At 48.2% G+C, this 26,445-nt stretch overlaps 2 protein-coding genes and 1 long non-coding RNA gene across 4 annotated transcripts in view; 2 read left to right on the top strand and 1 right to left on the bottom strand.

Moving 5' to 3' along the window:
• Nucleotides 1–1,242: 1,242 nt before the first annotated feature.
• On the top strand, nucleotides 1,243–6,455 carry LOC134012668 (uncharacterized). Its single transcript, XR_009928629.1, has 5 exons — nucleotides 1,243–1,343; nucleotides 1,526–1,639; nucleotides 3,925–4,075; nucleotides 4,424–4,540; nucleotides 4,645–6,455. It is a non-coding gene; the product is annotated as an uncharacterized LOC134012668 (long non-coding RNA).
• Nucleotides 6,456–7,902: 1,447 nt separating this feature from the next.
• Nucleotides 7,903–11,486, top strand: LOC134012881 (phospholipase A2 inhibitor and Ly6/PLAUR domain-containing protein-like). 2 transcript variants are annotated; one of them, XM_062452549.1, is made up of 5 exons: nucleotides 7,903–7,984; nucleotides 8,167–8,277; nucleotides 8,492–8,647; nucleotides 8,993–9,109; nucleotides 11,306–11,486. In XM_062452549.1, the coding sequence occupies exons 1-5, from the start codon at nucleotides 7,936–7,938 to the stop codon at nucleotides 11,308–11,310; spliced, it is 438 nt and encodes a 145-aa protein (XP_062308533.1). In that variant the 5' UTR covers nucleotides 7,903–7,935; the 3' UTR covers nucleotides 11,311–11,486. The 2 variants fall into 2 exon arrangements, with proteins under 2 accessions (XP_062308533.1, XP_062308532.1); XM_062452548.1 differs by lacking the exon at nucleotides 11,306–11,486 and adding an exon at nucleotides 9,214–10,414.
• Nucleotides 11,487–11,655: 169 nt separating this feature from the next.
• The window catches only part of arhgap39 (Rho GTPase activating protein 39), a 34,691-nt gene continuing 19,901 nt past the window's right edge, over nucleotides 11,656–26,445 (bottom strand). The window contains 9 exon segments of the mRNA XM_062452244.1: nucleotides 11,656–14,225; nucleotides 14,914–15,083; nucleotides 16,065–16,156; nucleotides 16,482–16,681; nucleotides 19,056–19,129; nucleotides 21,852–22,065; nucleotides 22,569–22,754; nucleotides 22,910–23,074; nucleotides 24,965–26,267. Of these exon segments, the coding sequence (XP_062308228.1) occupies nucleotides 14,031–14,225; nucleotides 14,914–15,083; nucleotides 16,065–16,156; nucleotides 16,482–16,681; nucleotides 19,056–19,129; nucleotides 21,852–22,065; nucleotides 22,569–22,754; nucleotides 22,910–23,074; nucleotides 24,965–26,267 (2,599 nt within the window). The 3' untranslated portion in view covers nucleotides 11,656–14,030.

Here is a 26,445-nt window from a genome sequence, read left to right as displayed (position 1 = left end):
CCTAGGCGGCTGCCTAGTTCGCCTGTAGCAAACGCCGGCCCTGCCCGGGTATGTCACATAACCTGCTTTCTGGAATACCCCCCAGGTGTCGGACTCAGCACACAAGTCAGAATTGAGGTAGGCTAAGAAAACATTACAAAACCACAGATAGTTTCTAAATGATAGGCCCAGTGTGCGAATTATACAATGACAATCGGGGGGGTCAACTCAGTGCCCCCCCCGGGACGAAGTTCACCCCTGCCGCCGCCCCAACCACGTAAACGGCACAACAATGGCACACACGAACACACTACTAAAACTACAAACACTATTGTCTGTAGTGATTTCTTTCTGAAATCAAAAAGTTACAAAATTACCAGAGGAACATATCTGACTGTTCATCACAAAATAAGGTTGTTGGAAATCTCTCCAGATTCTGACAAGCAATGAGACAGACAAATGAAGCTATCTTGCTTGATATAGAGCAATGTGAATGGCAGACACAGGGCACTTGGTCTCATTTTTGCCACTCTAGAGGGCATTTTAGAAACACTTTTTTGAACCCTAGGGGCACCAGGCAGTCACCCCCCTGAGTCTTCCAGTGGGCCTGGATACACCCATGGGGACAGTATATTTCACCTATAATATTGGGGAAGCCAGAAGGAGAGGATGAAGTAATATAGAGGCTTGTCAAGATATAGGCTACTTTAAACAATTAAAATGCTTTATACAATTGAATAAAAAGTCTCCTTGATTCTTTGTGTTTCAAGATGACTTGGAAAACGGATGATAATATTCAGGTACTGCTTTGGAGAAAGGTATACCCTTCATATTTCCTGGCATAGTTGCCTTTGCTACATGACTACAAACACTATTGTTTGTAGTCATTTCTTTCTGAAATAAAAAAAGTTGATCTTTATCAAATTACCAGAGGAACATATCTGACTGTTCATCACCAAATAAGGTTGTTGGAAATCTCTCCAGATTCTGACAAGCAATGAGACAAATGAAGCTATCTTTCTTGATATAGAGCGATACCCATCTTTTAAGTTGGTGGTTAACCATGTTTCTATCATTAACATTCTTGTGAATATTCTAAAGCTAAATACAAATACAATATGATTGCGTGTCTGTAAATCACTGCAGAAATAGAAATGTGCTGTAGTTATGTAAACAACATTTAAAAACAGGAAACAACATATATTTTTCTGTATCCTTGTTCCTGGTGTGTGGGATGATTAAGACTTTATAAAGCGCTGTCTCTCAGCGTAGCCTACCAGATTACTGCCCATCCTGCCACTCACCTGCTGATTCAAGATTAAGCTGATCCTGACTCTGCATTACCTGGGCTCTTCTCCTCACAGGTAACACAACATACTCTATTGAGCTGAACCACAACCAAGGAGGTTCTCGAGAATGTACATGAATGATGGTGGGATGCAGGTGGGAGGTGTGAAGTAACTTGAGTCTATAGTTGGTCTATGATTTGATAATATGACTGATGTGTTGAATGGATGTGTGTTATTCTGTTCTTGTAAATTTCCAGGGGAGTCACTGCAGTGTTTCACCTGTACTGGTGCAACATGCACAAATCCACCAGTCAACTGCTCATCAAACTCTGTATGTCAGTCTACAACCATTCAGTCTTCAACCGTGAAAGGTGAGTCATATTTTTTTTAAAGTAATTAACAAAGGGAAGTATTTAAAGCAGTCTTATTATTTTTTAGGCCTCCGTTTTATCTCACACTTTTCTACATTGGACACAGAAATGTAAGATTATGTCACTTCATTGCCTTTTTTAGACACTGCCTTGTAAAATGCCACACATGTGAATCAATGGATCAAACACGGGCGTCAGGTGTACAAGCACTAAAGTGCTAAACTGTAAACATACCAATCAGGTGTAAGCACTATAAAAAGGCAACAGGTCAGTGTACTTGTCCTCATGAAAAATGGAAGGCAATGTTGCAGGAAAAGGGAAAGGTAGGATGAGAGGGGGAGCCCGTGGAGGAAGAGTGGTAGGGAGAGGAAGAGGTAGACCTGAGGCCGTGGAAGAATAGGGCAAATTTACAGTGTCTAATGATATTCAAACATTGGTTGACCATGTTGTGAACCATGGGGCAACATTGAGAGAGGCTGGACAGAGAGTTTAGCCCAACCTTAGCAGATATACTGTTGCAACAGTAATTTGGACATTTCGACAAGAGCACAGATGAAAACTACTATTCTCTACTGTCTACAGTACAGTAACATGTAGCCTACTATATGCACTACATCAGTACTTTGTAGACATTCACAGCAGTCCATGATTGAAACAATGTACTGTATTTCATTTGCTGAATACTTTCATTTGTCTCCACAAATGTATTTGCTGTGTTTACAGTATGTAGCCTACTATACAGTTTTCAATTTGAAATATGTTCTGATTTTCTGCACAAAACGCAAACTTTTACGTAGACAATGTGGAGAAATACAGTAAATATTTTCAGCAGTGTGCAGTATTAGTCTTGTGGGTTGTGTTTGGTCAACATATTCATGTACTTGTACGTACTCTACTGGAACAATATCTCTGACAAAATCAAGCAGGTTATATAATTACAAAAGAATAGTTAGTGTAAAAGTGTATTACATTTTTCAATACAGTGTGTAACTGATTCAAACAGAGTCCAATTTTATGAACCATGTGTGTGACAGAAATTGTTTTTTATATGATTGTATAGTTTTGAACGAAGTGTTTCATTTTGCAAAAGATTGGAGGTGTTCTGCTACTTGTGTGTATAGTTGTGTGAATCGTGTGTTGTGTTTTGACAAAGTGAGCCCTGTTTTCAAAACTGTGCTTAACCCTCGTGCTGCCTTCGGGTCACATGACCCAAAGGTTCATAACGAACCATTGTTGTGTTTACCCAATTTTACCCAATACAAAAACAAATAAAAATAATTTTCTTTTAACCATTCCAATGTGGGGGGTCTGAGACAGCCCGACAGTTAAAAGAAAATGCTTCACTTTGTTTTTGTATGAGGTAAATTTGTCGCAATACGACGGTGGGTCACAATGACTGATGGGTCAGAATGACCCGAAGATAACACAAGGGTTAAGCAATTGGAAAAAACTTTAAAACACAACCAATCAAAATGACACACTAATTCATCAGTGCCTTACACCAACTCCTCACATGTGCAAACACTCATTGCTTTACTCAACACCAACCAATCATGGCTTTAGAATAGGCCTATAAATAGCCTGATTTGAGTTGATTTACAGTGGTGGGTATAATTTGAACCTTTACTGTAGAAAAGATAACAGGTATGTAACAATACTGTAATATACACATGTTCTAATGTACACATAATGGCTGTTTCAGCACAACACACGGTATACTACACACAAACATATATTTTATGTAGCATCCATTGACTGCAGTGCACTGCATGATTGGTCACAGTCTGGTGGATTACTGTATCATACCGTGCAACCGTACAGTGACTGTAAGAAGACATTCTGACAATATTGTAGAAAATAGTATATATTACTGTATGCTACAGTTCATGGCACACACAGACACACCATTCAATAATCACCTTTTTCAAAATAGGTTTGGTTTCTGTCCTACTACACTTTTTCTTTTGTACTGTGTAATACTGTATTCACAACCACAAATGCTTATAGTAAAAAAATAAGTTTGGTTTCAATCTTGTTTTTGTGTTTACCATGAATTTTTCATCATCTCTGCCATTTACTTTCAATCTTGTACAGAAATGTACAAAGGAGCTCATGAAAGAAGAGCTTTAGGTTTTGATTAACTGTGTGTAAGGAACAGAGTCAACATACGTTGACTCTGTTCCTTAATTATTAACAGTCCTTCACAAAACAAAAAAACAAAAATATTGTTTCAAAAATAAGTTTAACATTCTTGTTAACATTGTATATGTTCTTATTGTATCAAGACCCATTGGTAAGTAAGTCCTGTGTAGCGGCATCCAATTGCATGACACCTCTGAACGTCACGACAACACAACTGTCCGTGAACCTGGGCTTCGAAAACTTTCGTCAAACTCGGCTGTAACCAAGACGGCTGCAACAACCAGACTCTACCCGGTACAATTTATCATTCAAATAGTCATTTCAGATAGACCATGTCAGATCAAATAATAATGTTTTTAAGGTTTGAAAGTATATAGACTACTGTATATTAGCAGACAGCTGTTACCTGCAAATGCAGTGTAGTTAGAACATCCATTAACTTTTACCATACAACTTTGTTAACACATAAAACAAGCAAATAGTAAACATGTTGTCAGCGAAAAGTATAAATCCCCCCTTGGGTTAGTGGTTGACCAGACCGATCCCTAGCCGCAATGTCAACATGAGAAACAAACCTACCCATTGTGTAGTCTACCTCATCCTATTTCTCACGTTTGTTTACTTAACCTAACCTGATCCCAGAACCGGTTCCCAGTTCCAATGGCCGAAAGTGTCCTTCCTGCAGGAATGTGTTCGACACGGTGTGTAACACCCCTGTGGACTGTGTGGGAGTGGAGGATAACTGCATTAGCGTCAATGGTGAGTGTTTCCAAGGCTGAAATTCCCATGAACTTATGCGTTACCTAGAACCTTGTATGCATAAAAAAAGAAGTACAGCATCAGTGTGTTTTCTTCCTTTACAGTGACTGGTTCAATAAACACTGTCCTGAAGGGCTGTGCATCCTCAAGTCTGTGCAATGCATCTCTCATAACCTCCTTCCTGCCATCTGTCCTGCCATCTGTCCTGCCTTCTAACCTATTATCAGCTGTAGGCTTTAATGTATCCTGTAACACAGCGCCCTCTACTGGTCCAGTAAATAGCACAGCCCCCTCTACTGGTGCAGGAACTAACTTGTCTCCCTCTACTGGTCCAGTGAGTGTAGTCCTCATGGCAATGTGGCTTCCTATGATGGTCAAACTTACCTACTAAAAAACACAAACACACCATCTTTAACATGCAGAACAAAAACGTTTTGTGATATGATTGTCAGAAGATGCAATTATAAGCATGACAAGTGTGTTTTACATTTGGCTTTTATACAATGAAACAGATTTTGAAAACATTTCTACTAATGTTTTTTCAATTGTCTTGTGCTGCCACAAGTAATGAAGGGAAATATGGTTATTGCTGTATCTGTATTTTGTTAATTATATTTTATCATTGAAATTCGATATTAATCTACTTTTTTTTTACTCTTCATATAGTTGAACATTTCTATTTCTAATGGGAAAATGTGTTATGTAGTTATTTAGGAACTGTTAAGGCAGGGTAGGCAATGTTGAGAAACACTTCCATATTTGCTGAAATAAACTTCACATATTGATAGCAACCAATACATATAAAGGTTTGATAGGAACATTAAATCAATAAGACATCTGTGGGCATCACAAGACTACCTACCCACCTGCGCACACTCTGCCCCTGCACTCAAAACTACTGTTGTTTTGTGGGAGTGGTTTTAACCCTTGTGTTATCTTCGGGTCATTCTGACCCATCAGTCATTGTGACCCACCGTCGTATTGCGACAAATTTACCTCATACAAAAACAAAGTGAAGCATTTTCTTTTAACTGTCGGGCTGTCTCAGACCCCCCACATTGGAATGGTTAAAAGAAAATTATTTTTATTTGTTTTTGTATTGGGTAAAATTGGGTAAACACAACAATGGTTCGTTATGAACCTTTGGGTCATGTGACCCGAAGGCAGCACGAGGGTTAAAGGGAGGGGGTGGGATATTTTGGGTTGAATTGTGTCAAACAGAAGCTAAAATAGCTAGCTTCGCAAAGCTTGCCTACCCTGCCTTTAACCCTTGTGTTATCTTCGGGTCGTTCTGACCCATCAGTCATTGTGACCCACCGTCGTATTGCGACAACTTTACCGCATACAAAAACAAAGTGAAGCATTTTCTTTTAACCGTTGGGCTGTCTCAGACCCCCCACATTGCGAAGGTTAAAAGAAAATTATTTTTATTTGTTTTTGTATTGGGTAAAATTGGGTAAACACAACGATGGTTCGTTATGAACCTTTGGGTCATGTGACCCGAAGGCAGCACAAGGGTTAAGACATGACTATATAATGTTCAGTGAAAACCTGCATGTTTCTGATGGATCCAGTTTGGGATCCATCCCCTGAAGAGGGAGTTTGAGCTCTTGCCTTCAGGAAGAAGGTATAGAGCTCCCACCCACAGAACAAAACGATTTGGGGACTCTTGTTTGTTTTACTATTGGGAGGCTAAATGTGCATAAATGAATGGCATGAAGTATTTATGGACGGAACTTATTCTGGGTTTTCAATATTAAGTGATCCTTGTACTGTATTGTAATTTATTGTGTGTTGTCTTGTGTGGTGTCAGGTATGCTGGTTATGTAGTATTTTATGATGGATTGAATGTGTTTTAATACCTGTCTACAAACAAATTTCCCCTAGTGGGATCAATAAAATTGACTTGACTTTGGTTCCTGTCTGACACATTTTTGAAGGAATTGTTGGTAAAATACTATGAAAAAACTTCCCAAAAAGAATGCCTTTACCTTAAAACCTTTCTACAAAATTTACAATTACAGTTACAACTTTCCTGTGTGACTGTCAGGGTGTGAGGCGGGGTAGGACCCAAATGCAAGGGAGTACGCAGCCATTTTTAAAACAAAGGGTTTAATCATGAAAAGCCAGGGAAACAGATAGGGTACTCACACGGACATGGGTAGTAAGGACAAGACAAAGACTGGACACAAAACAGAAACCTAAATACACAGAACCAAACGACACACAGGTGGACACAATGAAGCTAACGAGACAGGTGAAGACAATGACAGGGAAACACTAGGGCAGGGCAAAAAACTGAAACCGGGGGTGGGGGGGTGGGGGGGGGGGGCAAGGCTGTGGCCGTGACAGTGACAATCTATCCAATAAAAATATATGATCTCTTTCATGTATTGCATCTCTTACATAAAATAACCTATTTGAAGTCTAATCTCAGTCAAAGACAACCTTGCCTACTTCATAAAATAGATCAGTCGGTAATACTTAATATGTGGATAAAAAAGTAGAGGGTTTATCTTGCTGCAGCCAACACGCTTGCACTGGTTTCAAATCTAAACTGAGCACCTGAGCATTACTCCATGAAGGTGAACGTTCAGGCCGGTAGTGGGGACGTGTCAGGAAAATGTGTCGTATTTTTCCGTTCTTTTCATTATCTTGATTGCTTATACAGTCTCACTAGACAAACGGAACTATTAATTCGTAAAAAAATGATAACCTTGATTTAAATATACAGTTATAATGGATGTGTGTGCATAGTATGAAGTTTGATTGATGTACTGTGCACCATTACCATTTTCCCTGGATAAACAGCTCCCTTAGTTGTAATTCCATCTGTAATGAGGGTGAGACAAGACAAAAGGGGATCAGAAACAGTACTTAAGCCTCTAAAATTAATTTATATAGATAATGTTAAGTATGAACACACAGTATGGACAGACAATTATATGGTATGTGTATACATTTTGATCTCATCAGTAAAGACAGCAACAACAATAAAATACTTTGGATGCAACTTCACACACTTAAAAGATCTGTCAAATTAAAGTTGATTTAAAAAAAGGTTTGTCTTTTTTATATTAATTAATGAGATCTTGCAAATATGTTCCTGTAAATAAAATAAGATTGCATGTGTGTAAATCATGTCGGAAGTTTTATAATTATAGTGAACTAAACATACCAGTTGAGGGGGCTGTTATGCAGGACTGCAGAAAGGTTCATCAATAGAGGTTTTCAGTAGTTATGGAAACAACATTGAAATACAGGATGTAACAGACAAACATATTAGTTTGTATCCTTGTTCCTGTGCGTGGGATGATTAAGACTTTATAAAGCGCCGTCTCTCAGAGAAGCCTACCAGATTACTGCCCATCCTGCCACTCACCTGCTGATCCAAGATGAAGCTGATCCTGACTCTCTGCATTACCTGGGCTCTTCTCCTCACAGGTAACACAACATACTCTACTGAGCTGAACCACAACCAAGGAGGTTCTCGAGAATGTACATGAATGATGGTGGGATGCAGGTGGGAGGTGTGAAGTAACTTGAGTCTATAGTTGGTCTATGATTTGACAATATGACTGATGTGTTGAATGGATGTGTGTTATTCTGTTCTTGTAAATTTCCAGGGGAGTCACTGCAGTGTTTCACCTGTACTAATGCAACATGCACAAATCCACCAGTCAACTGCTCATCAAACTCTGTATGTCAGTCTACAACCACGTCTTCAAGCGAGAAAGGTGAATCATATTTCTAATAGGTGATTAACAAAGGTGAATCATCAAAGCAGTCGTATTTTGTAAGCCTCCATTCTATCTCACAGTAGTTTTGGTTGTCCATACTGAGTTGACTCTGTTCCTTAATCATTAACAGTCCATTATAAAAAAATTCTGCTTGTTTCAAAAAGAAGTTTAACATTCTTGTTAACATTGTATATGTTCTTATTGTATTTAGAACAATCTGTAAATAAGTCCTGTGTAGCGGCATCCAACTGCATGACACCTCTGAACGTCACGACAACACAACTGTCCGTGAACCTGGGCTTCGCAAACTTTCGTCAAACTCAGCTCTGCTGTGACCAAGACGGCTGCAACAACCAGACTCTACCCGGTACAATATATAATTCAAATAGTCATTTCAGCTAGACCATGTCAGATCAAATAATAATGTTTTTAAGGTTTGAAAGTATATAGACTACTGTATATTAGCAGACAGCTGTTACCTGCAAATGCAGTGTAGTTAGAACATCCATTAACTTTTACAATACAACTTTGTTAACACATAAAACAAGCAAATAGTAAACATGTCAGTCAAAAGTATAAATCCCCCCTTGGGTTAGTCATTGACCAGACCGATCCCTAGCGGCAATGTCAACATGAGAAACAAACCGACCCATATTGTAGTCTACTTAATACTGTTTTTCACGTTTGTTTCCTTAACATAACCTGATCCCAGAACCGGTTCCCAATTCCAATGGCCGAAAGTGTCCTTCCTGCAGGAATGTGTTCGACACGGTGTGTAACACCCCTGTGGACTGTGTGGGAGTGGAGGATAACTGCATTAGCGTCAATGGTGAGTGTTTCCAAGGCTGAAATTCCCATGAACTTATGCGTTACCTAGAACCTTGTATGCATAAAAAAAGAAGTACAGCATCAGTGTGTTTTCTTCCTTTACAGTGACTGGTTCAATCAACACTGTCCTGAAGGGCTGTGCATCCTCAAGTCTGTTCAATGCATCTCTCATAACCTCCTTCCTGCCATCTGTCCTGCCATCTGTCCTGCCTTCTAACCTGCCTTCTAACCTGTCTTCTAACCTGCCTTCTAACCTGCCTTCTAACCTGTGTTCTAACCTGCCTTCTAACCTGCCTTCTAACCTATTATCAGCTGTAGACTTTAATGTATACTGTAACACAGCCCCCTCTACTACTGGTCCAGTGAGTGTAGTCCTCATGGCAATGTGGCTTCCTATGATGGTCAAACTTACCTACTAAAAAACACAAACACACCATCTTTAACATGCAGAACAAAAACGTTTTGTGATATGATTGTCAGAAGATGCAATTATAAACATGACAGTGTGTTTTACATTTGGCTTTTATACAAAGAAACAAATTTTGACAACATTTCTACAAATGTTTTTTCAATTGTCTTGTGCTGCCACAAGTAATGAAGGGGAATATGGTTATTGCTGTATCTGTATTTAGTTAATTATATTTTATCATTGAAATTCAACATTAATCTGCTTTATTTTACTGTTCATATAGTTGAACATTTCTATTTCTAACAGGAAAATGTGTTATATAGTTATTTAGGAAGAGTTAAAGGCATGGTAGGCAATGTTGTTGAGAAGCACTTTTTTTCTTATCTTATCTTTGCTGAAATAAACTTCACATATTGATAGAAACCATACATATAAAGGTTTGACAGGAACATGAAATCAATAAGACATCTGTGGGCGTCACAAGACTGTAATAAACACAACCTATCCGTCTACCTACCCACCTGCGCACACTCTGCCCCTGCACTCAAAACTACTGTGGTTTTGTGGGAGTGGTTTTAAAGGGAGGGGGTGGGATATTTTGGGTTGAATTGTGTCAAACAGAAGCTAAAATATCTAGCTTCGCAAAGCTTGCCTACCCTGCCTTTATGACATGACTATATAATGTTCAGTGAAAACCTGCATGTTTCTGATGGATCCATTTTGGGTTCCTGTCTGACACATTTTTGAAGGAATTGTTGGTAAAAGACTTTATTAAAGAAAACTTCCCAAATAGAATGCCTTTACCTTAAAACCTTTCTACAAAAGTTACAATTAAAGGTACAACTTGTCTGTGTGACTTGTCTGTCCATCTATCCAATAAAAATATATTATATCTTTCATGTATTGCATCTCTTACATAAAATAACCTATTTGAGGTCTAATCTCAGTCAAAGACAACCTTGCCTACTTCATAAAATAGTTCAGTCGGTAATATTTAATATGTGGATAAAAAAGTAGAGGGTTGATCTTGCTGCAGCCAAGACACACCTACACTGGCTTCAAATCTAAACTGAGAACCGGAGCATTACTCCATGAAGGTCAGCAGGCTGAGCGGTTAGGGAATTGGGCTAGTAATCAGAAGGTTGCCGGTTCGATTCTCGGCTGTGAAAAATGACGTTGTGTCCTTGGGCAAGGACCCTACTTGTCTCAGGAGAAATGTCCCTGTACTTACTGTAAGTTGCTCTGGATAAGAGTGTCTGCTAAATGAGGAATTGTAAATGTAATGTATGAAGGTGAACGTTCAGGCTGGTAGTGGGGAAGTGTCAGAAAAATGTGTCGTATTTTTCCGTTCTTTTCATTATCTTGATTGCTTATACAGTCTCACTAGACGGACGGAACTATTAATTAAAAAAAAAATAGAACCTTGATTTAAATATTTAGTAATAATGGATGTGTGTGCATGTGCCCGTCCAGTATATTGTGCTTGTTTAATAACTACAAACAATAAGTCAAGTGGATTGAAAACCATCGAATATTAGACAATTCAGGACCAATATACTGAAAGGTGTTCTTTTCGTACTTGACTCTGAATCTGAACTAGATTCAGATTCATTCTGTTTGTTCAACAAATCATCCAGTGACCTCGGACCCTTGGACGAAAACCAACGTAAATGAATGTCCGTGATGCTATTCAGTGAATTATCACTAAACACCATGCAAAACATGTTTCGTATTTTCAGCATTTATTAAACAATGTCCATTTCTCTTAACAAGTCTTCTCTCCAACAGCGTGAGTGACACAGTGGACGTTAAGATGGAGAAAAAGGATGCCGTTGTGAAGAGCACAGAACAAATAGCAGCTGCCTCTCACCTTATGTTCAACTTCGGTCATATTAATTACAATAATAATTATAAGAACAGTATGTACACTGAATGTAAGAGAACATCTGTTGAAACAAACCAAAACAGGAATCAAGAAATAGAAATTAGTAAAAAAAAAAAAAGAAAAAGAAAGAGCAATCTTTTCTCAGTTGAAACTTTTAAAGCTAAATACTGCAACAATTCTGGGTTTTGTAAATTCATTCTGTAAGTATCTGTTCTGTAAGTATCTAGTTTCATGTTTTGCTTTCGTAAAAGTATGTTTAAAAAGAGTGAAGACCCTAGTTCTGCATGCTGATTGGTCAATTTGCTGGGTCAAAGCATGACATAACTGCATTCTATTCTATCTACTACCATCTCTTAGACAAACACACACACACACAAACACAGCCTTGCACACACGCACACATACACACACACACACACAAACATCACAACACACTGTATTTTACACTTGTTTCCCAAGCCCAGAGTTTGTAATTTTAGATGTGGTTTCAGCTCTTAAGGGGCCAAAAGGTTTTGAATGGTTTGGTGGGGAAACACTTCACTATAGCAAATGTGGATGGCCCAAACGTTCTTTAACTCTACTAAAGAAATACCTTTCTTACCTTTCAAAAAGAACTAAAACAGAACACCCTGTTGTTACAATACGTTTACACTGCGGTCACCCTTGAATCGTATGAGGCTCTTTTCACTAGTCTGAACTTGTTTTTGCACACCGATCTGTACAGTGCCTTGATGTACAAGTGCCCAATGCCGTGTGTGGTGTGTGTGTGAGAGTAGCAGGGTGGAGTGAATTAGCACGGGACACAATCCCCCCCCCCCTCCCTTTACTCCCTAACCTTCGGCCTCACTCCTTTGCTTCAGCACTCCTAGCATGGCATCCAAATGAAAATACAAAATACAAAACCACAAATACACACTCGTACCATACTTGCGCTGTGTGAATAAAAAAAACGATGCAGGCTTTTGTAACGCGTGAGAATACTTTTGACCTCGTAAGGATGGAGTGTCAGGACAGTGTGTGTGTGTGTGTGTGAGAGAGAGAGAGAGGGTTTAGAGGTTTAAGAGAGTCGAGGCTTTCACAACCATCCATTCGACGTGTCTCGGAACGATGGAATGCAAATCGTACAGCAGGACTTCGGTCTCAGACGTACGTACATTACAGAGTCACATATCAACATGTATGTGCGGAGTCACATATCAACATGTATGTGCGGAGGAACATGTGATGTACAGTAGATGCACTACAGTGTTCGGAAACACGCTCGCACTCGAGCACGTACGCACGCACACGTGTGTGTTCAAACGTAAAAAGAGAATAAAGCCATGCTGAATGTTGAACTATACAGTCTAAAAAAGGCATTAAGAAATATTTGCTCGAATAAATATAAATAAATTAAATCATATATATAAAAAAAAAAAATCAACGGTGGGTTAAACCATGTTAGAACTCTGTTACATACAAACAAACACGGCGATTTGTCGAAAACAAACGAACGAAGAACAGAATTGTTCTGGAACGATACAAAATCAAACGTGTCTCGGTCCGAACGTGTGACACAAAACATTTGTCCACAACACAGACAGACAGGGTGGACGGAGCTCTATTTAAAGACACATTCACAACTTGTAGTAACGAGAGAGTAGAAAGGTGTGAGTAGGGGACCATGGAGGGTTGGGGGGAGTTTGGGGGCCGGGGTAGAGGTTGTGTGGTTGTTGGTCTCCAGGGTGCAGGTGGTGGTGGGAGTGCGAACTAGAGATCGGGGTGAGGGGGTGAATCGACAGTTCTAGAGGGTCTTTTAAGGAAGTCCCGGCGTAGCTGTGGCACGGTGTCTGACATCACTTCCTGAGACAGACCCCAGTTGGCAGTGCTTCTGTGATCCCCTCTACAGTAAGCCCCCCCCCCCCACGGTTCCAAACCACAGCAGAGACCTTCGGCTCTTCTACAGCAGCTTGGAGCTCACAACAGATCTGCGGACCAACGGATTCTCTACCACCAACAGGTATTAGGGGAGACGGACGGACGGGGGGCAGAAATAGTCGGGTTCAGTTCCAGGGGGTTCCTGGAGGAGGGAGGGGGCGTTTTTCTAGTGCTCGGGCATCGCGACCTTCAGGACCAGCTGAAGCCGAACTCCTCGCTGGCCTCGTTCGGGGAGGGCTGACACGAGGAGGAAGGGGGGGGGGGGGGGACTGGGCCCTGTTCATGGTCCGCATTGCATGTTAGCCACCGCCTGGCTTGTTTACTTTCGTGTTTTCATGGATTTGCATGCCTCTCCCTCCCACGTGCGCGCTTCCCCCGTAATCGAGTTCATTTGAATCGTGCATACGAGTCGTATATGCATGTGGTTTGTATATTTTTTCCTCTTCCGCGTATTTTTCTTGGCTACTTCCTGAACGGCCGGCCTGTCACGCTGAGAGGGACGCGACACGAGGACGCGCGTGGGCGTTTGGTGACGGGTATGCACGGGTTTCTCTGTGAGCTTTGCGTTCGTGTGAGTGCGGAGCGAGTGCGGGAACGTTTCGGGGTGCGATTCCCTTTCGCGGGCGGGGCAGGGGTGAGCAGGGGGAGGATGTACGGGGAGGGAGTGTACGGGGACTGTGGTGTGTGTGTGTGTGTGTGTGCTCGGCGGGGCTATAGCATTCCGTCCATGAAGCTGGTGTCCAGGCGCTGGATGAGCACGCGGATGAAGGACATCTCCTTGCGCGTGTTCTCGAAGATGATCCGGGGGTCGTCCGACTGGCAGCGCAGGCAGTTGGGGGCCATGACCATGGCCAGGTTGTTCACGTCCATCTTGGTGATCACCACGTTGGCAGGCTGGGAAAACACCTGGGGGGGTGGAGGGGGAGGGCGGGGGGGGGGTAGCAGTGGGGTGTGGAGGTTGGGGTAGAGGAGTACAGGTGTGTGTGTGTGTGTGTGGGGGGGGGGGGGGGGGGGTAGAGGGTAGGGACAGGATATGTGGACAGGGAAACAGAGTGAGACAGAGACAAGATGAAAAGCACACTGTCGACACATATTCAAACCCTTTTGCTGCAGCCAGATCAACATTCCAGTGCTGAAACGCAAATTCTTTTATGTACCAGCAAAATAAAGGTCAGTTGAGACAAGTTGAAGATCAGGAGATAGATTAGTGCTTACCAAATAAGAATGTGTCAGTTGATAGAGAACCATGCCAGTACTGTAACTTACCTATGGGGCGAATTTGCGTTGCAAATCTATGTACCACTGTTTGCAAATGATGCACACTTCACACACACACTGCGTCATCATAATCTTCGATATTCAGGGCAGTGGCACCATGCTGACGTAACATGAGGAAGCTGCTTTCTCCCACACATTGGGGGGGTGTTCCATTTGACACGTGCATTTGTGTGCGTGTGTTCACCAGTTGACCTGTGTGTGTGTGTGTGTGTGTGTGTGTATACCTGGAGGAAGCGGATGAGGTAACACAGAACCAGCTTGTTGATGTGAGGCAGGCCCAGTGTGTGTGTGTGTGTGTGTGTGTGTGTGTGTGTACCTGGAGGAAGCGGATGAGGTAACACAGAACCAGCTTGTTGATGTGAGGCAGGCCCAGCACCACGTTGACCGCGGCCTCGGGGCTGTCGTAGTGGGTGATGCACTCCTCGTAGAACTCATGAGGGATCAGAGGCTCCTCCAGCTCCCGGTACCACAGCTTCAGGAGAGACGCTGAGAGAGAGAGGGAGGGAGAGAGACACAGAAAGACAGAGACAGAGAGAAAAAGACAGAGAGAGAGAGACAAAGAGAAAGAGAGATAGAGGGAGAGAGAGAGAGGGAGACAGAGAGAGAGAGACAAAGAGAAAGAGAGATAGAGGGAGAGAGAGAGAGAGACAGCGAGAGGGAGAGACAAACAAAGAGAAAGAGAGATAGAGGGAGAAAGACACAGTGAGAGAGAGAAAGAGAGTGAGACAGAGCAAAGCCAAGACAGACAAAAGAAGAGAGACAGAGAGAAAAGGAAAGAGACAGACAGCTGTTTCTAGGGTACTGTTAACCGCCAATACAGCGTGCTACTGCATTGGTCCTCAGTATTTGATCATTGAGCAGACCGTCCAATCAAGAGCCAGAAACAGTCCGGTGGTCAGACACACAGCCTCCTCCAGCCTCCAAGGCCACAGTCGCCATCATCACTCCTGTGGCGTCGTCTAAAGGACGACCGATCATAAGGGACACAGGAAGCCACGCACACATACACTCTCACAAGGAACACGACACGCCGCAGCTTTGAGCGATGACCCTGCGGACGCTGAAAATGACGCTCTCTCACTGGATCTCCCTTCAAGGAGAGACCATTTTTTTCCCCCTTTCTTTTAAAATGGTGGTTCTATTATTATTATTTAAGAGTGGTTCTATTATTATTATCATTTAAGAGTGGTTTTATTATTATCTAAGAGGGGGGTGGAGGGGGGGGGGTATCGAGAGAGGCCTGCAGAGTCATGTGACCAGCGGCGGCATCTCCCAGCATGCTTTGGGTGGAAGGGCTAATTATACAGAGAGAAGTAGAGCACTGAAGAGGGCCTGGGGCTGGAAGCTGACGAGCCACACACACACTGACAGCTTGGTGTCTGCTGATGCTGAAGACTGTGTGTGTGTGAGAGAGAGAGAGAGAGAGAGAGAGAGAGAGAGTCAGAAGAGAGTCAGAAGAGGGGCTACCTGGGATGTGTGGGTCCTCCAGTCCGGTGGGGATTTTCCATTGGTCCACCTGGAGCTTGAGGGCGTTGACCTCGTCGATGTCGCCGGGAACCCTGGGGAGGTCAAAGGGGAGGTGTGAGGAAGACTGTCACACACACACACACCCCTCACACACACACACACACACACCCCTCACACACACACACACCCCTCACACACACACACACACACACACACACACACACACACACACACACACACACACACACACACACACACACACACACACACACACACACACAGCTCACAGGTGGAGAGATAAAGGGATGAGATCCTCCCCCCCTCTCTTAATGAAGGATCTCATCCCTCCACCTCTATCTCTCCACCCGTGACCCCTAACCTAACCTAGGCCCTCTCTCCCCCTCCCCCCAGTCTGACCTGAAGATGCCCTCCGTCTGGTCCCCGTTGAGGCCCAGCACCTCCTCCGACAGGCGGGTCTGCACCCAGGGCAGCTGCCGGTCCGGGTAGCGCTCCTTCTGCAGCGACATCACTTCCTCCAGGGAGGAGCCGAACATGGAGGGGCTGAAGATGGCGTTCCTGGCGTGCTTGATCTCCTCCAGGCAGGGCTTCTGGAGACCCTGCACACACACACACACACACACACACACACACACACACACACATGGACATTGTGGTGAGTGTGCGGGGGCAGACACACCAACAATCCATCTCCCCCAAAGGTTTTCAAGGGGTTAATCCCAGTCAAATGCCCTGCCTTTGGGTTAAGGTTGTGGAGTGTGTGTGTGTGTGGGTCCACCAAGTGACAAACTGCCTCTATTACCACCCTGCGGAGATCCTGGCACACGCCACACGTTTCGCACACGCTCTGCCAACCGCCCGTGCCCGCTAGCGCAGGCTGGCGTCGCCGCGGGAGACGGGGGGCACAAGCAGCACTGGGGCGACGGCTGACACGGACACAGGCTCCACGCACCGCCCCGACACGAACCCTCCACCCATCCATCCATCCCCCTGCTTCTCACCAGCTCGTCCTATCCCTCCCTCCCTCCTCCACACCTCTCTATCGCTCCGTTCCCCTCTCCCCCCACCTCCCCCCTCCCCTTCCGTCCCTGTTTCTTGCTCCCTTCCTTTTCCTGCCTCCGTTCCTCCGGGCCCTCAAAGAGGTGAGCTCAGCGTGGCAAGTTGGCGCCCTCTGGTGGCGGGGAGAGGGAATGACGGCCTGCTGCTGTCGCGTGGTGGGGAAATCGCCGCGGAGAGCATCGTGGCTTTGCAGAGCCCCGCCCTCCCCTCCCCCCCCCCTCCCCCCCCCCTCGCCCTCTCACCCCCCCTCGCCCTCTCACCCCCCCCCCCCCCCCTCGCCCTCTCCCCCCCCCTCGCCCTCTCCCCCCCCCTCCAGACCCCTGACACATATCCCGCAGCAGCCCATGAGCGCTGTGCTACAGTAGCACGGCTGTGCAATGCGAATGTCTTTAGAAATCCGTGCTGGACGAGGACAAAGAGAGAGGTCACCGGGGGCACTTAGAAAAGGCCAAACGGCAATGAGTCACACCCGGAGGATTCCTCACTTGGCTGTGGGCTAACACCGTAGCGCCGGGCTGGCGTCACAGCCGCACGACGGCCACGGACGGGTCCGGAACATGCACGACTGCGCCGGATCGGGTGAAACCAGGACGATGAGAGGGTATCGACAGGCTGACGGACTGGTTTTGGTTGTTGGAGTGTATTTTTAGGTCACGGGGAGGATAAATGAACAGTGGAATGTACTCCTGGAGGCTGTTTCCATGACACCCAGCATGGAAGCACCCCCACCCCTGTGCCCCCCCCCCCCCCATTGCGGCTACTGTGTCATGTGATACCGTCTGAAAACACAGAGGGGGAACTAGACACATCTGCCTAAAGGCCCCCTTTAATTGGAGGACTGGTTTAGGAATCAATATGAGGGAGAGAGGGATGGAGGAAGAGAAAGAGACACAAAGACAGAGAGCGATAGTGTGTGTGTGTGTGTAAACTCCTGCTAGATGAATGGACCCACCCCAGCACTCTCAGCAGGAGTCCCAACAGCAGACATTTACATTAATAATAAAGCTGCATTATGAGCAGGCTGGCTGAAACAATCATTCAGTTCAGACAAACATACACTCGTACACACAAACACACACACAGCTGCGGGGGGAAATGATAAATAAAAAAAAAAGCGACTGAAATGGAAACACCAAAACACAGGCAGTCAGGAAGTCACATGAAGCCCAGAAGCAGAAGATCACTAATGAGGCTTTAGCCCATCTACTCATTCATCTACCAACACACACACTGGCCCCATTCTACCTCACTAACTCAAAGGTTGCATGCGTGTGTGTGTTTCGGGGGGGCGGCGGCGGGGAGGGGGGGGGGCAGAGATGAGGGGGACTGGGGTTTTGTGTTACAGTGTCTAGATAGAGGATGAGGGCGGAGGCATTGCGTTCGTCCCCACGACGTCCCCCTCCAATCCCATCCCTCCCCTCCTCTCCCTCCAATCCCATCCCTCCCCTCCTCTCCCTCCAATCCCATCCCTCCCCTCCTCTCCCATCCCTCCTCTCCCTCCAATCCCATCCCTCCTCTCCCTCCAATCCCATCCCCATCTCTCTTCTCCAACTCCAATCCCCCGGGCTCAGCCTCCTGATATGGAATTCTTAATCAGGGGCAGAGCAGCGTGAGCGGGGTCGTTAATTAAGCTGCTGAGTGGGGTCTTGGGGGGCGGGGGGCTGGTAGCGCTAGCGCACAGAGCCCCGTTGAAGACTCTCATCTTGGGCATGTCGGGATGCGGTTCTCCCTGCTGGGCTAACGCTAACCCTGGAGGAAGCCCGTACAGCGCGGCTACAAATGGTCTGGCGCGAGTTAGTGTGTTGGAATGGCATGGCTGCCGTGAACACATGTTACAAATACACATACAAATAGACACACACACACACACACACAGGGTTAGAGATAATCACCCAGAGGAAATGGAGGGCATACCTTCTTAGCTCCGGTTAAAGCAGCCTTCTGTAATTTCCTGTAGCAGTATTTGGCATAACTGCTGATGGCCACTCCTGGAAGAAGCACACACACACACACAGTTATACATTTACAAATATATAGTATTTTTAGGATTAGGATTGATCGATTTCCAACAGTCGTCAATGAAAGCACAAGCAGAGTCAGTGCATAGAGAGAACACACATCTGACAAACCCACACACAGTATCCTAGGTACTGAGAGTCAAGGGGCCCTATCTTGCACCCAGCGCAATTGACTTTGTCAACGATGCAAGTATCATTCCTAGTTTGCACTCGACGCAAAGCGGACTTTTCCCTCCACAGACGCACGTCGGTAAATTAGGGAATTACTTCGCGCTCCCGGGGGCGGTTCAGCAAAAAAAGGAGGCGTGTTCTGGCGCAAACGTTCCCTGGTGCTATTTTGCAGTTTCAGAAAAACAATTCCGCTACTGACCAGGAAAAACGTAGTCTAAAGTCAATGGCGCGTTATTTAGATGCTATTTTAAGGGCGCAAGCTTGGTCCCTGCGCACTGCTGGCGAGGCCAGGGTCTTCTTTCTGCGAAGCTACGTTACATTGTTTTGATTTATGGCGTGTTACATTTCTTCAACGATTATAAAAAGATTTTCATGAGAAATCTCTATGTATGTGAACTTGATTTGTAACAATTGTGGCAATTTCCTCCCACGCCTGTTTAACCGAAGCTAATTTGGGTGGGTTTCTTCTCCGATCTCCATCAGAATCAGAATTTGGTTTATTCGCCATGTAGCCTATGTTACACAAACACGGAATTTACTGTGGCAGGAAGGTGCAAACAATAAACATATACGGGTCTTAAATTAAGTAAAAAAGTACAATAGTTAAACTAATTCTAAGAACTAAACAAGTAAAAAATATAACAATTTAAAACAAAATATATATAAAAATAAGAATACGAATTTGAATGAGCAGCATGAGCGGGAAATTTAGTGCAATGAGAAAACTGCTCTGCCTTTCCCATACAATGTCAGTTCTCTATCTGTTACGGCCCTGACAATAACATCGGTCTCCTCGGCTGTCAACCGCTCCTGGCGTGCGCCTGGCAAATCCGCCGTGGAACAAGCGCTGCTCTTAAAGGGAATGTGAGATGACGCTCTGATTGGTTTATTGCACGTTACGCCCAAACCACACCCATTAGTAATGTAGCTACTTCGGACCAACCCATTTTAGATTTGCGGCAGGCGCAAAGTCATCTATCCCGCCGGCAAAATAGCAACCACATCGGAGTCCCGCCCACAAAGTTACTTGCGCTTTGCGTTTTGATACTTGCGTTTCTGATCGTTAAAATAGTGCCCAAGGCCTCATGAACTGACAGGAAATTCAACACAACTGGCCTCAGCCTCAGCCCCAGCCCCAGCCCCAGTCCAGACAGTGTAGCCCAGCCCCAGCCCCAGCCCCAGTCCAGACAGTGTAGCCCAGCCCCAGCCCCAGTCCAGACAGTGTAGCCCAGCCCCAGCCCCAGTCCAGACAGTGTAGCCCAGCCCCAGTCCAGACAGTGTAGCCCAGCCCCAGTCCAGACAGTGTAGCCCAGCCCCAGCTCCAGCCCCAGTCCAGACAGTGTAGCCCAGCCCCAGCCCCAGCCCCAGTCCAGACAGTGTAGCCCAGCCCCAGTCCAGACAGTGTAGCCCAGCCCCAGCCCCAGTCCAGACAGTGTAGCCCAGCCCAGTCTCAGACTACATTCCCCCTCTGGGCTGCAGACTAGAGACAGCTGCTGGTATATGGGTCAGACTGAGTGACTGTGGAGTGGAGGAGAGCCTGACAGACAGACAACAACATCTAGATCTGTCATCATCTAGATCTGTCACGCAGACCAAACCTCTCACTACGTTAGAGGCAGGACCCGTCTTCATGACAGAGTGATTCTTCATGAAAACACAGGAAATAGCCACTGGAGTGGTGAGCCCAAAGTACAATGCTATCATACGGTCCTCACACACACACACACACACACACATATTGGGCACAGTGAGACTGAGCAAAGGTAGTGGTGGTGACCCACACAGGCCAGGCACAGTGAGAGACGGGGGTGGCTCCGAGTGATGAAGAGGAGGAGGAGGAGGAGGAGGGGGAGGAGGAGGAAGGGGGGGAGGAGGAAGAGGGGAAGGAGGAAGAGGAGGAGGAAGAGGGGGAGGAGGAAGAGGAGGAGGAAGAGGGGGAGGAGGAAGAGGGGGAGGAGGAAGAGGAGGAGGAAGAGGGGGAGGAGGAAGATGGGGAGGAGGAAGAGGAGGAGGAAGAGGGGGAGGAGGAAGAGGGGGAGGAGGAAGAGGGGGAGGAGGAAGAGGGGGAGGAGACAGTGTCCCTGCTGCAGACACAGGGAGAGCAGCCAGCACCTGGAATGTGTGTGTGTGTTGGCTCAAGTGTTGTGCTGGAGAATCTTTAGTATTTGTATGGCGGAAGACACTGTCGGCAGACAAGACAGAGATGAAATGACTAGATGAGTCCAAATTGCTGTGCAGTCCCCCGCAATGTTCATCTTCACAGGTCCAGCGAGGCAGGACTGAAGAGGCGTGTTTATCTAGAGGAACGGGGGGCCCTGGAAGCTCAGACACGGCCACTCTGACAGGCTTGTTACCTCAGCGGGGTGGGACGGCAACAAGCCCCAATCACACACACACACACCACAAACAAACCTCCAAAACAAGCTGCCAATTGTCACAAGCGCTTTTCAGCTCGAGTCGGTCGATTGAAGTCGTTCCTACCCCAACCCCCCAAAACAACAGAAGAAGAGCGCGAGGGTACCCTTGGTGTCGTTGAGGGGGTCCATGTGCCTGTAGATGTAGCCCTCCAGGTAGGAGTGGAAGCGGGGCGTGGGGGGGAAGAAGGCCAGGCACACGGCCATGAGCTCCCAGCCGCGCTCCAGGCTGTCGTAGCGGAAGTTCTCCGTGGTCTGACGGCACAGCTGGATGTAGAGCTCGTCACGCAGGCCCTGGCTGCTCCAGCCGCGCACCGCCACCTGCCGCGCGCACACACACGGATACGCACGCACGGATATGCACACACGGGGGGTGGGGGGGGGGGGGGGAGAACAGGACTCAGCGGATTGTTTCCAAGTGACTGGTTTTGAAAAGGAGCACGCGGGAAATGAAATAGAGGAGGTGAAGCAGAGAGAGAAGAGAAATGTCAGGGAGAGATCGAGAAAGAGAATAGGAGAGAGACAGTCAGAGAGAGAGAGGGAGAGTCACAGAGAGAAAAAGAGAGTCAAAGAGAGTTGGAGACAGAGTCAGAGAGAGTCAGAGAGAGAGAGCCAGAGAGAGAGAGCCAGAGAGAGAGAGAGAGAGTCAGAGAGAGAGAGAGTCAGAGAGAGACAGAGTCAGAGAGAGAGAGTCAGAGAGAGAGAGTCAGAGAGAGAGAGAGAGAGTCAGAGAGAGAGAGAGTCAGAGAGAGACAGAGTCAGAGAGAGAGAGTCAGAGAGAGAGAGTCAGAGAGAGAGAGTCAGAGAGAGCGTGCGGTCCCCACCTCCAGGGCCACGGCGAGGGGGTGGATCTTGGAGCGCCGGTCCCCCATGTAGGTCTGCACCAGCTTGAAGATCTCCACCGCCTCCTTCTTCACCATGCGGTCAGACGTCACGATCATGGGCTTCTTGATGGGCTCGCTGCTCCACGCCAGCATGTTGGCGATGGACACCTTCCTCCGGAACAGACCCTGGTGGGGACCGGAGAGGGAGGGTGTTGTGGGGATCATTCGGCTTCCGCCTCTTGTGTGTGTGTGTGTGGGGGGGGGGGGGTTGGGAGAGAGAGAGAGAGAGAGAGAGAGAGAGAGAGAGAGAGAGAGAGAGAGAGAGGAGTTGCCGTGGCTACCTGAGTGTGTTTGTTGAAGTGCTTGGACGCCCAGTTCTCGATGTCGGTCTCCGAGGACGGCTTGCGCAGCGTGAACTCGGGGAAGACGCCGCAGCTGGCGCTGGGCATCATGTTGCGGGCGTTCCTGCTCGCCTCAAACTGGGCACACGCACCCAGGTCCTCCGACTGGGAGGAGGGGGGAGACCCGAGGGAGGGAGGGAGGGAGGGAGCAGGGGGGCGAGACAGATAGCGAGAGGGAGATGGAGAAAGAGAGTGGGGAAGGAAGGGAGGGAGAGAGAGGGATTGGACGGGAGGGAGAGCGAGGGGGAAATAAAGAGAATGACAGAGAGTAGGAGAGGAAGGGAGAGAGGAAGTGGAAAGGGGAAGGAGAGAGAGAGAGTGGGGGGAGTAGAAACAGCAGGAGAGGGAGACAGAGGGAGAGAGAGAGAGGCAGAGAGAGGAGGGGAGGGGTTGATTAACATTGCTTTGTTCTGTTGTAGCACAATCATAATTAAAGAGGACAGGGGGTGAATAAAAGAGACCAAACTGTCTCGGTCTGGAGTGAGAGAGAGAGAGATAATTAGCCTGACAAATCTCTCCTGCAGAAACGTCTTCAGGGTTCCCCACCCACAGAAAAAGTGTCGGGGTGAGAGGTGGAGAACAAATACGAGCCCCTCTATCCTCTCATATTCTACTGCATATTCAATATTAGAGTTCAGGTGAGAATTCTGCAGTGTCTGGTTGCACATTAACGATCACCAAAACTCTCATATTTGATGTTAATGTGTGCTCACACCTCCGCTGAAGGTGCCAGTAGCCCCCAGCAATTACCCACCGCACCTGGCCAGCAGGGACCAGGGGCGGGGTTTAAAGAAGCTGACTGGTTGGGCGCTAGGAAGGGGGCAAGGGGCATCGGACCTGACAGAGGAGATCTCTCTGTGCGCCCTTCCTATCACGAAAACCACCTGATCCAGAAGAGAGACGGAGAGGAAGGGAGAGAGAGGAAGGGAGACAGAGAGAGAGAGAGGGTGCACCTCCTGCCCTCCCTCGCCCTCCCACTGCCCCCATCCCTGCCTGGACGCCCCTCTCCACAGCCCCTCACTTGGGCTGAAGCCTTTAGACAGGGCCCCCGATCGCTGCTACTCCAGGACGTTTTCACCTCGCTTTTAACAGCCGTCGACTGGAAAGCTATCATCGGGCGAACAAAGAAGTGTGTGAGAGGGAGGTGAGGAGGAAAGTGGCCGGGGAGGGGGGTGGGAAATTGGCCTCTAATTCTGAGCCAGTCCCCCTTTAAGTGTGGCAGGGCTCCAGACTGTCTTCACACCCAGAATCAGGGCCTGCTGTCTGTCTCTCACATCGCTACTGCACACTGGGGGTCCCCCACGCACCAGGGTCCCCCACGCACCAGGGTCCCCCACGCACCAGGGTCCCCCACGCACCAGGGTCCCCCACGCACCAGGGTCCCCACACACCAGGGTCCCCCACGCACCAGGGTCCCCCACGCACCAGGGTCCCCACACACCAGGGTCCCCACACACCAGGGTCCCCACACACCAGGGTCCCCCACGCACCAGGGTCCCCACACACCAGGGTCCCCCACGCACCAGGGTCCCCCACACCAGGGTCCCCACACACCAGGGTCCCCACACACCAGGGTCCCCACACACCAGGGTCCCCACACACCAGGGTCCCCCACGCACCACGGGCCCGCGCCAGAGCACGCGTTTGGCTGCGGGGGTGGACGTTTGTGTGTGTGTGTGCGAGGGGTGTGTGTGTCCGTTTCTGTGCATGTGTTTTGGAGTGTACGCGTGTGTGTGTTGGTATGTGTGTGTGTGTGTGAAGGGCCTGGTCTGATCCCTGTCTTGTTCAGAGAGAGCGGCTCTGGGTATGCGGCATGGATATTACATAAGCCAATCTCAGGACCTCCTTCCCGGCTCCAGCTCTTAAAAGAATTCTCTGCACGACATGAAAAATTCATGACCGCATGCTTGGGCGTGTCTGTGAGCGAGAGAATATGAACCAAAACCTGGCTCCGTGTTGTAGAGCCAAGTGTCTCCTATATGCGTGTGTGTGTACCTGCGAGGGGTGTAGGTAAGGCTCGGGCGAGGCCAGGTTGGTCTGGACGGAGAGGCTCTTCTCCAGCAGGGCGTGGGGGAAGCCCAGCCGGTCGAAAGTGCTCCTCTTCCAGTGGTGGCCGTCGCTCTGGGCCAGCGCCTCGTCCTCGCTAAATGCCCTCACCACCGGGCCGGGCAGGGGCGGGGGCATGGCCCCGTCGCTCTCGTAGCCGTCCTTGGAGCCCCTGCTTCCCAGGACCCCGGCTCCTCCGCCCCCGCCCTGCCCCGAATCCCAGCTGCTCCTCTGCTTCATCACCTGCTGCGCCTCCCACGCCAGCCTCGCCTGCGCCGCCACCGCCTCTGACAGAGTCCCGCTGCCCTCGCGCTCCCCGCCCTCCCCGCCGCCGCGCCCCAGCTCCGGGGGCAGCGAGGGCTTGCGGCTCTTGCGCTTGCGGTTCCCCCCGGGGGAGGAGGAGAAGCCGCCGGCGCCGGCGGAGGAGAGCGAGTGATGCTGGCTGGAGCTCCAGGACATGCTGTCCTCGTACAGCAGCCTCTGGCCTCCCTCGCCGCCCTCGCCGCCGTAGTCCAGCAGTAGCCGCGGGTCCCGGATGAGGGACTGGCTGTGCTGCAGGGTGTACGAGCCGCCGTACGAGCCCCCGTAGCCGCCCGGGGAGGCGCCGTAGCGGAGCAGGCGGTCGGCCGTCTTGAAGCGCGGGCTGGAGGAGGACTGCTCCACGTAGACCAGCTGTTTGACGTACTCCTTCCCGGCGGGGCTGTACTCGAGGCTCTGGGTCTTTTCCGGACACTTCTGCCGGGTGAGCACCAGCTGGCCGTAGGGGGAGTGGCTCTGCTTGGGCGAGTGGTAGGGCTTGCGGGCGGGCGACTTGCCCGTGCCGTACGGGGCGGAGGCGTCGGCGTGGCCGCGGAGGTCGGTGGGCGGCTCCTCGTAGATGGGGGGGGGCGGCGGCTGGCACTCCGAGGGGGGCTCCTCGTACAGGGGGGGCTCGTAGGCGTAGCGGGGCGACGGGGGCTGCGAGTCGCCCGAGGAGCGGCGGTGGGTGCCCGTGCCGCCCAGCTCCGCCCGCTTGAGGAAGGGCGACTGGCGGCGCTCCGCGTACAGGGCGGGGGAGCCGTCGGGCTCGGACGCGCCACCGGAGGAGCGCCGCGCCCGGGGGGCCGTGCCCCCCCCCGAGGGGACGGCCGGGGTCGGGGGGTCGCAGGGGGAGTAGCCGTTCCCCTGGTGGGACAGGAAGCTGGGCTCGCGGTCCGTCACCTTGATGAGCATGCGCTCCTTGGTGCCGGTGTTCCATCGAAACGGAGAGGTCCTGAGAGCGAGAAAGGGAGAGAGAGAGAGGGAGAGAGAGGGAAAGAGAGAGAGGGAGGGATAGAGAGAGAGATAGAGGAAGGGAGAAGGAGGGAGAGGGAGATCAAGTGAGAAAGAGAGAGAGGTAGGGAGAAGCAGGGAGAAGGGGGAGGGAGAGAGATAGAGGGAGAGAGATAGAG

Source organism: Osmerus eperlanus, chromosome 26 (genome assembly GCF_963692335.1).
Source record: "Osmerus eperlanus chromosome 26, fOsmEpe2.1, whole genome shotgun sequence".
Lineage (NCBI taxonomy): Eukaryota > Metazoa > Chordata > Actinopteri > Osmeriformes > Osmeridae > Osmerus > Osmerus eperlanus.
This window is presented reverse-complemented; position numbering and strand designations above follow the sequence as displayed.